The sequence below is a fragment of the Anopheles coluzzii genome, chromosome 3 (genome assembly GCF_943734685.1).
Source record: "Anopheles coluzzii chromosome 3, AcolN3, whole genome shotgun sequence".
In the NCBI taxonomy this organism is placed as follows: domain Eukaryota; kingdom Metazoa; phylum Arthropoda; class Insecta; order Diptera; family Culicidae; genus Anopheles; species Anopheles coluzzii.
In genome coordinates this window covers 76,672,154-76,687,244 of record NC_064671.1, presented here as the reverse complement: position 1 = coordinate 76,687,244, position 15,091 = coordinate 76,672,154, and the positions used below count along the sequence as shown (strand labels likewise).

Sequence of the window (15,091 nt, the reverse complement as noted above, 5' to 3'; positions counted from 1 at the left end):
AACATTATTGTATTCTTTCAGTGTACCTATGGATTAAAAGTACCACAATTAGGTACAATATCCTAAAACAATAATATAAAAGTACAAGTTTCATTGATCGCGATGCTCTCTGGAATTCTGGAGGAGAGACTCGGATCCTACTCCGAAAATTTCAGAATCAACTCCGGAAGGAAAGTAAGATCAGCATTATACAGAGACGTCTGAACTGATCTGGAGTCTTCTGGAGTCGTCTGGAGTCGTCTGGAGTTGTCTGGAGTCGTCTGGAGTCGTCTGGAGTCGTCTGGAGTCGTCTGGAGTCGTCTGGAGTCGTCTGGAGTCGTCTGGAGTCGTCTGGAGTCGTCTGGAGTCGTCTGGAGTCGTCAGGAGTCGCCTGAAGTTGGAATCTTCCAGAGTCGGAGTCATTGCAGTCAGAGTCATCCGTAGCCGGAGTTGTCAGAAGCACGAGTTGTCTCGAGCCAGGATATATTTTATAAATAGATAAAATAGATTTTATAAACGAAAAAAAAACTCCTAATATCTGGACATTTCCTCATGTACCAATCAAAATATCATTTTTCTATATAAAGGATCATCTTATCAGGGGGACTTTGTAGCCATTAACTCGGAACAGGTGCTTTGCAGTCATGTTTTCATAAAAATAAAACCATAATATGAACATGAAAAAAGATTACATACCATCATGAAAAGAATAACAACCCATCAAAAGCTTACCTTCTCTATCAAACGAAAAAAATCACTAAAGGTACAACTTGTATGCAAAAAAAACCATCCTCTCCACGACCGAACCTCCAAACATAATGCACAAAACCATCGCCAAATAGCTCCGAGCGATGTGTCTGCTGCGCTCTTTGCTCAACGTTTCCACTGCCTCAGCCCCATCTACATATATTGCTTTATAATCGATCGATGCGCAGACCACATCCCGCGCGGAGCTTTAACGCTCTTAATCCAGCAGCCGGGAACCCTGCCCTCCCCATGCGGCATTGGGTCCTCCACCATCATCATCGCACATATGAACGGTACGCGCCCTCCCCGATTGCACAAACAGCATTGACGGAGAACGTACGTTAAAAGGTATAGGCGCGTTACGGTTAACCGCCTCTAAACCTGCTCTTGCACCCTCGCTTCTTCAGACATCAAGCCTGGAGAGGAATGGTTGGGCTATGCCGATGGTAAGCTAACGCACAGAGCGCGAGCAGCATTGCGCTTTGATGGAGCACGGATCTCAGGAAGAGATCCGACGCTCGGAAAGGAAGCTGTACGGGAGTAAGGATGAGTGTGTGTGTGAGAGAGAGCTAAAGCAACATAGCACAAAGGTCCGAGGGCCGTCCCGTAGCGGGGTGTGCTGTGCTGAGGAAACGGTGAAACGAGAACGAGTAGAGGAAACATGTTTCATCCAAGATGGAAATAATAACAAAGAACTGGTTTAACCACATGTCGTTGTGGTGGTTGAGGGGTGGAGGAGTGTGGAGGTATGCGTACCCGGGGGAAGGCCTGAGCGTACGCACATTCAGGGCGATTGTTTGAATCGATAGATATTGGCTACACACGGTTCTGAGTTGGCATGTGTGTGTGTGTGTGTGTGTGTCTGTCCGAGAATCACCGAACCATCGACCCACTTGACGGCGGTTTGGTGGAGAGCGAGTGATGCGAGGTGGTTGAACTTTCCGCGACGAAGCTATGTAGCAGCATGAACAGCATCAGCAGCGGAAGGAACCGCAGGAGATCAGCAGCAACGGCCGCATTATGCTTCAGTTCCACCAAACGCGTTTGACGTATGCCGCGAACCGGGCACCAGCAGCAGGCTGGACGACCACGGAACTGTGCGATAACTGCATTCAGCCGTGAAAGAAGCCTTACCACAGAGCGGCCGGGAAAGCAAACCCAGGGAGCGCATACACGGGCTTTTAGCGATGTGGTCGCAGCGATATGCGCGTCTGCTGGCAGTTTGTGACACCCTCCGTGAGCTCCGAAAGCCCAAACAACCATCCACGCGCTCCAGAATCGAAGTCCTGGAGTTGGGGAACGTTGTCCACAAATAATGAACTCTTTGGCGGTCCGTACGTACATGATAAAGCGACTGATGATTCATATAGTGCACGTGAGGGGGAGCTGCTTCATTGTGGAAGGACACAAGCGTTTTGAGCGCACACACACACACTTGGGCCAAACAATTCAGGCACGTTCTTGCCTAGTCGATGTGTGCCTGACATTTTCTGGACAGTCTCATTTCCTTCAGAACGAAGTAGCACTTTCTCCCATTGATCTATCTCTCTCTTTCTCTCTGCCAGCACACATATTGGTCCGATTGTAAAAACCAATATTATCACAACTGCCAAAAGTCTATCAGTGTGGCAGCAACGTCTACGCCGAGTACGAATGATTCCGGCTCGAAGGACCAAACCTGGTACGAGGTACGAGAGCGTCTGACATTTATGTATGAAAATTGACTTCGAATCACAGACACAGACGCTGGTGCGGTACTCTCCCTCTTATTCAAGCTTCCTATGGTAAGGAACCAATAACATATTTGCCACACATTGCACCGTAACGAAAAAGATAACGCCCGGGAAGAGGTGATTGCTGGCTGCTGGTGCTCCTGCTGTCACGCCACATTCAATAAACCTGCCAATGTGCGCCACACATAACGTCTATTAGCCGGCAGAATATTACATTTTGCAAACGGTCACATGGGAGAGGCGGCGTTTGAGCGGGGCACAGCAATGTGAAGGTGTCCGCGGAGAACGGTTGTGATTCCTTCATCCCATAATTGATATCTCCAATATGTTTACGCTGATTGGAATGGATTGTGTGAAAGTGGTTGAAAATGGCGCTGAAGGTTTGCTGCTGAATGATAAAAACCAGTAAGACTTTTCAGCTGTTTTCAGGTATCACGCTGTGTAGGCATCAAATTGATTGAAGTATTATTGAGTGTTTAAATTAAAACTACACTACTGAATTGTCAGTCATCTGACTTCAAAGAATTTGAAGCATTTACGGAAGAATTCGGCCAATTAATTCAAAACTTCTTGGGTTGATGAAGTTGTATTTAATTTGTCGTACAATTTATGCCGACTTTTTAATTCTTCATTTTAAAACATCTATATAAATGAGTTGCCTGAAGTTTTCCGAAGAAATTGAGTAAACATTAGATTTTAATCTACATTATTTATACACACCTAATGATCGAAAACAGTAAACAATTCAAAGCTATGTTTTAACACTAAAGAAATGAACCTTTTTTCAACCTTGTTCAAACAAAAAGTACACCGAATGATTGTTTTGATGCATGATTAGTGTACAAAATTGTCAAAGTTCTATATACCAGCAGATGAATTGGGTATGGAAAGCACAACCTGGTTAAATAAAAGCCTACAATCTGTGACTAATTTAATCGAATTTCATGTTTTGTTCTCGAACTGGAGTTACATTAAAATTAAAACTCTAAGCGCTATAATATTCATTTCCAATACTTTCTTATTAAATCAGCCAGCAACTCTCACAGTAAAAAAAAAACAACTCTCCATTCGAGCCTCCTCAAACGTGCGAAATACTCGAATTGATTTCTCCTAAAAATCAAAACCACGTCAAACGCCCCCCCCCCCCCCCCCCCCAAAGTCCATTCTGCCGCAGTACAGAGACCAAGACCAAGCATGAGCTACACTTACCTGTGTGATGGTCGACAGCATCTGCATCCGGCCGATTTTGATGTGCGACTGGAACGGTTCCCGGCAGGCGACAGAATCGCCCGCACCGAGACCGGCCACGTACGCGCAGCCGACGATCAGGTAGCATATCGCGAGAAACACTATCGGGCGCTCCGGATACCGAAAACGGGACGAGTCGATCAGGAACGTCAGAACCTGTGAAGCGAAAAAAAAAGGCAAACGGAGAGAAGCAAAAAAATGCATGAATATGTGAGGGAGAAAAAAACATGGAAAAAAAATGAAATACACAAAAACACACTCCCACAACGCACCAGCACCAGCCAGCGCCGGCAGGATAAACATTGGCAAAATATGAATGCTAAAACAGACGGGCAACAAATTAAAAAATCGCCAAACGGGCAACGGTAGCAAACGAACCAACACACACAAAACAGTGCCTTTTTTGCTGCAATTCTGCCGGCGGTATTTTGTTTCAACTCGCCCAAAACGCACCGTACCCCGGACAGAGGACGTCATCATTATTTGAACGAAGCGCAGGCAAATGAGAGCCTGTTCCCGCGTTTCCCATCGAGCGACGCTCGGTTCTTTGGGACCCCGGCGACGTGCTTCAATGCTAGCCCTGCTAGCCGCACGATGAAGGACCTGAGCAAATTAAACCGCCTTTTTCCATCAATCACGATTCGAGCCGGGCGCGCGCGTACACGATCCGCAAATGGAAATTCACTCAACGCTCGTAAATTGTGCGATTCATCACCGGGGCCGGGCGTTGCGCGGCCGCGATGGAGGTAGTGATGCGTTTCTTGTGCACATTCTTTATTTTTTTCCGTACTCCAAATGAAGGAACGAGTATGCAAACGTCTCCAACCAATGGCACACTGATCGCTTTATCGTGCTCGTGCTCACCAGTGTGTTCAGATTGCCGAGGACACTTCGATTCACAAGGCAGCGGAATTGACCGGAGATGGGAAGCCGCACTGAAAGTTCGTGGTTAACGTTCGTTTTTTTTTATTTGTTTCTTGCTTTTTGACCGAACTGCGACATTCAAAGGCACACACAGTTGGTAGGTCGCGTTTGGGCAGAGGGACATGATGCATGCCACTCGAGAAGCCGTGGAGCATTACTTTATTGCCTACCGTTCGTGCGAGCCACACAACGAACGATGAAGATGGATTCGTACCCGACCGCAATGAAAAGCATACAGCTGCATACACACATACACACACTGTTGATGCACTTTTTGCAATTGTTTGAACAACTGCCATGCCATGCACCGAACGGGAAGTAAACATTGCTCCGTAGGAGGGGAAGTTAAGGTAGCAAAAACGGAGCTAAAAGTGGAGCGAGAGTGGCGTTGGAAAATCAACGACCATCTATCCGCGTTTGGTAGGCGAATGTAAACACAAAAAACACTCTCGGGCAAGCACACTAGTGATGTGCTGTATGGAGCGCACCCACGGCTCCGATCCAACTCCGACTATTGTTAGTTCGATTCCGACTCCGGCAAAATGGAACCACTAGATCCGCCCGGAGTCGAAGTCGTTCGGAGTCGTCCGGAGTCGACCGGAGTCGACCGGAGTCGTCCGGAGTCAACGACTCCGAAAGACTCCGAACGACTCCGAACGACTCCTAATGACTCCGAACGACTCCGAACGACTCCGGACGACTCCGGACGACTCTGAACGACTCCGGATGACTCCGAACGACTCCGACTCCGGGCGACTCCGGGCGACTCCGGACGACTCCGGACGACTCCGGACGACTCCGAATGACTCCGAACGACTCCGAATGACTCCGAACGACTCCGAACGACTCCGACTCCGGGCGACTCCGAACGACTCCGACGACTCCGACGACTCCGACGACTCCGAACGACTCCGGACGACTCCGACTCCGGGCGACTCCGGACGACTCCGGACGACTCCGAAGGACTCCGAACGACTCCGAACGACTCCGGACGACTCCGAACGACTCCGAACGACTCCGAACGAATCCGAACGACTCCGAACGACTCCGAAAGACTCCGGACGACTCCGACTCCGGGCGACTCCGGACGACTCCGGACGACTCCGAACGACTCCGAACGACTCCAAACGACTCCGAACGACTCCGAACGACTCCGAACGACTCCGAACGACTCCGAACGACTCCGAACGACTCCGAACGACTCCGAACGACTCCGGACGACTCCGAACGACTCCGAACGACTCCGGATTACTCCGACTCCGGGCGACTCCATATGACTCCGAACGACTCCGGATATTGCAGCGCGGACCTACCTTCCGGAGTCGATTCCGAATTTATCGGAGTCGGATCGGAGTCGACTCCGGATTTTTGCCAACTTTACCCATCACTAAAGCACACCACAAACCCCACACACACACAGACACTTCTGGCGGCATCTTTCATTTCATTTGGTTGGTTTGTAGTGGGCTGGCTTTTTGCTTGCTGCCCCTTTAGAGCGTGTGCAAATTCGCCACAAAAGGTGACACACCGACGTCTTGCCAATCGGCACGAAAAATCGCCAAACAAACACACACACAGCGAGGGAGAAACACAAATTGCGCGCATTCGAGATTCGGCGGGTGCATCCATGCAAATGTAAGCCAAATGTGTGCCGGGGCGTGCGGCACACGAATCGGATGCATTTTAACGGAAATAAACCATGGGAAGAACGATGGCAAACACACACAGCAAAAAATCCCGTCCCAGCGGGGAGGGAACTTTTCTGTGCAGCACGGTCATTACACGCCAACCCACTGGTCCAATCTTTGCCGTGTTTGCGTGCGCTGCTTGCTTCTGCCGGTACTTTTTCAAAAGAAGTTCGAAAAACACACCAACTCACCCACTCTCCATCTCTCTTTCTCTCTTCCTCTCTGCTGGATGCAAGTGACCGGGGGTGCAATAAATCTTGCGCTTGCATTTTCCTTGCGCGATGTTGTCAGCGGCGGCAAAGGATTTCGCGGATTTTTACCAAACAGTGGCACACAGTTGAACACGAGAGGAGCATGCAAATGCGAAGGACGGGAAGGCGTGCGTCCTTAAGGAAGGTGCCGGGGAAGATGCACCTGGCGGTGGTGGGTTGCTTCAGGAGAAGTTTCGACCAAAAAAAAAAAAAAAAATGCAGGAACAAAGAGGAGCGAGCGCGGCCAGTACGCAACTTCTTCTTCTGTCACTGGGGCTGGGGGCGGGAGCAAAAAGTTTGCCAATTTAGCAAACGATTGTTATGCGCGCCGCCGGTTTGAGATGGTGATGACGTTTATTTCGTCGGCAACAAGGCAATACTAATAGGGATTGTTGTGTTTTTCTTTGTTGTAGTGTTTTTTTTATTCCTTTTGAATTGCAATTCTTTTCTCCACACATAGAGCAATATTTCGTAGCTTGTTGCATGTATTAGCCGCAGATGAGGGTGAGAAGCAACTTTATAGCCTTGCATTAGAGGAACAACCATGACTTGGTTTAACCATGGTTTAACATGACTTTTCAGTTGCACTGATGCACACAAAGTGACAAAATTAATCAATGTTACTATTATTATTATTGTTATTGTTATTATTACTATTGTTAATACTATAATAAATATAATTATAATAATAATAATAACAATAATAATAATAATAATAATAATAAAAATAATAATAATAAATATCATAATAATAGAAATAATGATAATCATAATAATAATAATAATAATAATAATAATTATAATAATAATAATAATAATAATAATAATAATAATAATATTAAAAATAATAATATTAATAATAATAATAATAATAATGATAATAATATAAATGAAATCAATAATAATAATAATAATTGTGGAAATAATAATAATAGTAATAATAATAATAATAATAATATGAAAATTATTATTATTATTTTCACTATTATTTTTTTATAGTTATTACTATTATAATAATAATAATAATAATAATAATTATTATTATTATTATTATTATTATTATTATTATTATTATTATTATTATTATTATTATTATTATTATTATTATTATTATTATTATTATTATTATTATTATTATTATTATTATTATTATTATTATTATTATTATTATTATTATTATATTATTATTATTATATTATTATTATTATTATTGTATTTTTATAATAATTACTATAATTTTCATTATTTTTATCATTATTATAGTTATTTTTATTATTTTTTTGCAAACGTTTTGCTTCTGGATTGAACCAAGTACCATGTAGCATTCTCGACTAACTTACAAACTTTACAAGACGCTTGAACTTCTAAATTTCACTCCATTTACATGTGAATGAAACTGACCATTAACCATTTAATGGCAAAAATGAACATAACTTTTCAAATGTCAGTTTGTTTTCCTTCTAAAAGACGTCCGATGTACATACACATCATTGGAATTTTGTCTACACTTCCGCCTTTTTCAAACTTTCGGTACATTTGCTCAAAAATGCTATTATATTGCTTCATGCAAATGAAAAGCTGAAATCCACATTCATCACAGAAACCTCCAATGGGGCAATTTTGTTAATGAAATTTTAGCACCAAAAACATTTCAACCTCACATTCCCCATGCAGCTTGTCCAATCAAAGTGCAAACAAAGTTGCAGATCACCACCAAACCAGCAGCCAGCGTATCAAACCATCCATTTTGCGATGATAGATTTCCCAAAGAGGACCAATGAAACAAATATAGCAAGAAAAAAACCAATGCCATCTCAATCCACATTATGCGGGATTTGTTGAAACGCTGCCAAAAGCTCGCACACAAAATCAGGTTGAGCCTGATTGAGTTGGCATTGCAATAAAGCAGGAACACACCACCGGTCCGCTCAGCTCAGCTTCCGTGGACTTTCAAAAAGAACTTGACCTGATTTTTTTTTGTTTCTGATGAGATGTTCCTGCATGGTATTGGATGAAGGATAACGGGGTGAGTAAGGTACGAGGAGCAAACAAATATGACACGGAGATGATTGAAAACGGAGGACGTACGTACTGCTGGCTTTCGATATGACATTGTCCATCCGAGTGGGAGCCACTGGGCACAGAAGAGCAAAGCTATTTTTGTAATGAAAAATCAAACAAAAACTCCGAAAGAATGCGAATGGATGTGCAGTGCAGTGTGGATGATTTGCAATTCGAGAGCCTGCAGCGGGAAATGGGTTATGATTTTTGATTTATGTATAAATAAACTGATGGTGAATTGGAGCATAGGTATCAAAGAAATATTGTAGGAATCATTCCGTTTTGCCGACCATTTATTGTAATATTTCTACGTCAGGCGTCTGTCGTTTGTGAATAAGTAGACAACATTCCATTCGTTCTACAGCAAAGGAAAATACATAAGCAATGCTCTAGAGCGCCAGATCAATACCAATTCACTGTAAACGATTTGCCATGTTTCCCTAACAGTAGAGCAAATAATTCTACTCAGCATGCATTCCATTTCCAATATCTGTAAGGGAGGAAGAAATCGATAACCTCCTTCTCAACCACACTCTCAACCTCTCTCGTTTAACCTGGTCGTCTTGAAAGAAGAGACGTGTGTTAAGCGTTCAACCATGCACCTGTGCATCGCCACAACAAAACCAATGTGCAAACGTGACTTCCGGGGGGTCGAAAATAACAGCTCAAGTCAATTCAATTGCACAATCCCGACTCCCTCACCCAAAACAACCTCATCCCAGGGATTGGAAACGTGTTCAAGAGGAGAACTATCACACACACCAAACAACGGCAAAAGCATCGACATCCACCACAGATGAAAAGGAGAGAGAGAGAGCCAGCCGAAGGTCCGAACGCACCTGTGACGGAACCACAAAATCTCGTTGCTGTCCATTCTTTTGGGTTGCAATTAGAAACCGACCTTTTGGCAGGATGCTGGGCTTTGTTCGGAATGGCGTCACAAAATCCCATCTTTGGTGGAGTAAATCTGTACACAGAACCACATGAGCCATCCCCCGGTGGTTCCTGGAATTCCACAAAACCCTAGCCCGGGGACAGTCGGCGGGTGCATCCTGACTCGACTGACAGGTTCGTCGAGCCTGCCGGGATATGATAGTGCGGGTGAGGATTGGCCCGAATATCTATCTTCCCCACGTGTGCCGGATGTGAATTAATTTTCACACGCTAATTGGTAGTGTGTAGACTCATTCGACCAAATTTAGCGTACTAGCGGCAGCAGCAGCAGCAGCGACCGGATAGAGGGTTTCCCGTTAATGCAGATGAGAGTGTCCGAAAATCCAGCGAAACTTGTGCAGATCTCTCTGTGCGGGGAATGGTTGCCTTCCGCGTTCCAGGAACTCGAGTGCGCGATCCGAAATGCGAGAAGCTCTATAATTTATTTGAATTTATTTAGCCTCTCCCTTGGATGCTTGGCAGAGTTGGCAAATGGAAAATTCGAGTGTTGGTGCTGTGTGGCTTCCTGCCCGTCGGTGAGATGATCCGAACAACCAAATATTCAACAGAAAACTGTGTAGAAATTAAAACCTGTTCCAACCTATTTTAATGTTGATTTTACACAAACAACGAGAAAATATGGCAGCGCCAACCTACCGCAGCAACTACCTTGGTTTAGCCTCCGTCGGACGGCTTTCCGCTCTACGCACCCGGTGTATAGAGGCTGCGAGAGACAGAAAACTTGCACCAAAAAGCATCGTTTTCATTATCATTTTTTGCACCAGAAGGGGCAAGATGAGGCAAACATCGCAGCACGGTGTGCGGAAGAAAACTTTAGTAATTATTAATTCGTGTTGGCACATTCTACCCGCTGCCGCTTCCCACCGGGTGAAGGCGGCCACCAGTTCATCATTATTCCTACCATCATTCGTCGCCGTGGCTGCTTCATGGCTCATCATCACGCGCTCTTCCGCAGCTTTGCGCTCATGTGTCATGGATCGTTCGCCAAACTCATATTCCCGGCACAGTAATTGTATTATACTCGAACGCTATAAAACTCGGCACGAACTTAGCGTCATGTCCTCAACCCCCCCCCCCCCCCCCCCCCAAAAAAAAACCTTCCCACTTACCGTGAACAAACAGCTCGCCACGCACACGGCAGCCCACGAGCCGACCCAGTACTTCAGCACGGTGCGTTCGTTTTCCGAGAAGAACATCGAGTTGCACGGTGCACCGCAATCCTTGGTAACCTGAAATAAAACCACAAACGGAATATATGGAAAATGTTAGTTCAAATAGTGCTTCAGCAAATAGTATAGTAGATACGCAGGGGAATATTTGAATCATAAATTTGAACAGGAGTTATTAGTTGGAAAAGCTTTTAAGGATTGTGGAAAACGGTTGCAATTGAGAGAGCTCGCGTGGTAGTACGAAATCTCGTTCGTAGCACGATTAAATTCCAACATCAAAGGTGCAAACGTTAATGAGCAGTACTATAGTGCAGCAGGTGGCTTATGATTTTCTCAAAGTTTTTGGTACAAATCGAGTACTATGAAACCGTCCATGGGCTTTCACCGCACACCATAGTCCATCAGCTATAACATGAGTTGTAATCGAATAGGGTTCATGCTAATGGATTTGGAATTTGAATTGAAGTTGTTGTTTACTAAGAGCTTTGTAATATCAGCTGAGAATTTGTTTGATGTATTCGTCACATTACATCTGGTGTCCATAATAGAGGCTCATTGGTACTGCACATACGAGAACGGTGATCAGTAGCTAAAAAGTATAGCAGTCGGAAGCTATAAAGAAGATACGCTATAATACCTGGTACATTTCTCAATAAACGAATCACTTTAGATCACAATTTCAAAATAACGTAAAACAAAAATTAAATTCTAAGGTGACATGGATTTTACATGACATGGATCTCGTTTAATACTACTGATCTAGATGATCTTGTTCAGCAAAGATACCTCACAAATCTGATGAAGAACTATGGTACCTTAAATATTACAGTAATCATCATATCTCCAATACAGACGCATTGGAAATTACTATTGGGTTTTCAATGTGCTTGTCCTAAAAAAATGCCGATTTAGGACAATTCTATAGAATCTAATTCCCAGCAGCTGCCGTAGAATCTAATTCCCGTCAAGTACAATTAACTTCCAGGTAAGAAAGAGTCAATTGAGTGTCCCATAAAAATGAGAACGCTTGAAACTCATGTAAACCACAAATTATCCAAGGAACTAAATTTGATAGTAAAGAAACGCATTATTCGATTACTAATCAATGGAGTTGTGCTTTACCAACATCATCTGATCACCCATCATATCCTTTTGGCTCAACGACCTACAAGATCTTGCCGGTCTGTAAGGGCTCTCTGGACATAATAATTAATACCACTTCCTGGACATATTAAACATATTAGTCTCTGCTACGGGGTGTCTCTCCAGGTAGAAATTGATTCCTTCAGGTCTTGTAGGATCTATAGAATATATCTGCGGACAACTCTCACCTGCAGGTTGCTCAAAGTTTATTGTAATATCAACTGAAAAACACACGTAAATGGCATCTATTTGGCGTTGAATTGCAGTTTCAACCAATGTCTTTAATATCGAACTTGATTTTCTGAAATCAATAATTTGACATCAGAATAATTGGAGGCAAAAAACAATACGATTTTACTTAAATTTTCTACAAAACATTGGAAGCGCTTAACGCTTGATTTATTGTTGAGATGACCTTAAAACTCACACAATTAAGTCGTTTGATGGCAAGTTTTTGGCTAAAACAATCTTTAAACCCCTTCGTAAAACACATTTCCTAGGTTCCATCGGGAAGAGAGCTATCCAACTGTTTGATACACACAGCAGCATACATCTTGCACGTATGGTACACGCTACTTCACATACGGCCACGGCATACATCAACATTAAACCCCTTTCTAAATGTCCCCAGTTCAATAAATCTTCTTCGACTTGCGCCACAGAACGTAACGAGGCAAACAGGACCACAAACAAGACGTTCGGCACAAGATGGACTAATCTTTTTCCGGTCCACAGTTGCCCAGCATGTGAGTCCCCTGCACTTCGAACATCTGCAGATCGGCCTGTCACACCGTCGCCGTGCACACAGCATATAAGGGTGCTGCTATAAAGGTACGCCACGGGACCACAGGAAAATTAGTCCATTGCGATGAAATTGGACCGATAAACGGGTCCACACACACGGACACGAAGATCTATCGCAGTAAATGCGTGAGAGACGATGATTGTGCACCACCGCAGCAACCGTTAACCCAAGTGGCTCCAACATCCTCCGACCCCCCTTTAGCGTATTTGCCCTCGTTTACGTTTCATCAGCGTTTTGATTTATTGCTATTTGCATGCGGTTCGAAATCGAGTACGCACCGGCGGCAGAGGTACCCAGGGAGACAACTAACCAAACCGAGTCCCATCGCACACGCACAGCATGCATGCATGGAGAGCCATCTCGTACGCTCGTAAGTCAAATCGCTGTGTGTGTGTGTGTGCTTCGGTACGGGAATTTAAAGCAGGTCACCAAGACCCAAACCGGTCCTCCGCGGTCCGCGCGCAAATCAGTGCCAGGACTGGAGGCGATGGAAGAAAAACATAACGCGTGCTCGCAAAAAAGGACGTATTTATTACCCACAAACGACCCTAACGATCGCAACCACGAACTGTGCGGCGCGAGAAAGTAATCCAACCCCGCGATATGGGTAAAGGGAGGAGCAGCACGCCAAGGCAAGAATATAACCCCCATCGGGATCTCGTTTCCACGTGATCGTGATCGTAGTCGCGCCGCAGTCTCTCTATCGGGGTCAGCGTGTCGCGACCGGCGGTAACATTTGCTACGTCATGCGATCATGGTTTGGCATCATCATGGTACATCATCGTAAAAGTTTAATCTTCTTTTTCCTGGCCACATCCACTCCCACTAGCGCTGATGGACGCGTGCGTAGCAAATGTTAAAGGTAGGCGTCGGCAGGATCTATCCAAGTCATCCAAAACGGTTGTCATCGCTTCGGCAAATGATTTCGGTAACGGGCTTAACGCAGACAAAACAGCACGAAACAATCGTCTAACCTGCTGCAGACGAGCGACCGCTCTTCTGACCTAGATCTTCTTCGGCGTGGCGAGGCCTACCAGCATCACGAGTCTTCCTCTGAGCCATTCTCGCGAGGCGGGTCTTTCAATTTCTGCAAAGTACTCGTCCAATAGATTTTGACCTATCGACGCTTGGACCGGAGGGAAGGGAAACTCTCCACGAAATTGAACGATTCCAATCAATCTTGAGCCGATAGTTCGAGCCAGTTCAGGGTAGTTGGTGGAACGAGATGAGGAACAAAAAAGCTAATTAGCTCCAAGCTCAGATACAAGTCATCGAGATTGGCATTTCGGGACATTAAGGCAAAAGCTTTTTCCAAAAAAGCCGTCCTCATCCAAGGTATGTTATACGGTGGAGGTTGCGATGATTGGAACGAACTTGTTATGTATTTGGGTTAATATCTTTATAACATCGGTGCTCAATCGGTTCAGCAAAGTGTAGGCCACTTTCATTACCCTCTAAAAACAGTGCAACTTACAACAGCCAAACAGCACTCTTTAGCGCGCTATGGCAGACACTCACTGGGACACAACAGCGAAGCTAACATTTAAGAGCACTCGCTGCAATTACACTCAAGTACAAGCTTGTTGCAAGGTTGTTGGTTGCTGAAATTCCTTCCTCCGAAATCGCGCGCTCGCTCACCCAGTCGATCAAGCAACACTAAAACTAAAACAAAAAGAAGCACAAAACAAAACCAGTGCCTGTCTAACACATCTTTCCAATCGACTGCACAACGAGACTGGATAATTTGTAATTGTTTTCCAATCCGCTAATAGCTTTTCCGTGAAACCGTTTACCGATTATGCAAGCCGCGGCGAAACTATCGTCCATCCGTCCCAGAAGTAGGAGGAAACAACAAAACTAAAACAAAAAAATACGGCCTCCGGTGCGAAGCGCAACTGCAGCAACACGACTGGCTAAAAATGCTAATGAAAATGGGAGCACCATCATCGCGAGGTACCATTCGTTCGCAATTCATCTCCGTTTGCCCAACCCGCCCGCGACAGAGTGCTCACTTGCAATTCGGAATCGGATTGATGGATCTTCGATGCCGAGGCAAACGGCACGGAGTTGCTGAAGCCATACAGACTAGCTGTCTGGCTGTTGAGCGTAAACTGCAAACCTGCATTCCCCGGCCGTGCTGCTGCTGCTGTGCATGGTTCAAAGTTTTATTGAGTTCCATGCGAATTTCCATGCCGATCGGGGCACGGGAAAGCGATGGAAATAAGTGCAGCTAAATGAGTTTTCGGGGTGCAACAAAACGATTGTGTGCTGCCCGGACGAGTAGAGGCACGTTTTGTGTGAGTGTTTGTGTGCATGGGAATCTCGTTCACGAAAGGTACGGTGAGATAATGATCAACCCCCGCGCCAGCCGCCGAAAGGAGTTCAGCTA

General features: G+C 44.8%; 1 protein-coding gene across 3 annotated transcripts in view; it reads right to left on the bottom strand.

Annotated features, from left to right (window-relative positions):
• LOC120954933 (frizzled) overlaps window positions 1-15,091 on the bottom strand; it is a 237,792-nt gene that overhangs the window by 171,594 nt on the left and 51,107 nt on the right. For all 3 annotated transcript variants that reach the window (XM_040375291.2, XM_049609607.1, XM_049609608.1), the window contains 2 exons: window positions 10,695-10,814; window positions 3,669-3,863 (listed from right to left, as the gene is read on the bottom strand). In XM_040375291.2, coding sequence (XP_040231225.2) covers window positions 3,669-3,863; window positions 10,695-10,814 — 315 coding nt within the window. The remainder of the gene's footprint in view (window positions 1-3,668; window positions 3,864-10,694; window positions 10,815-15,091) is intronic.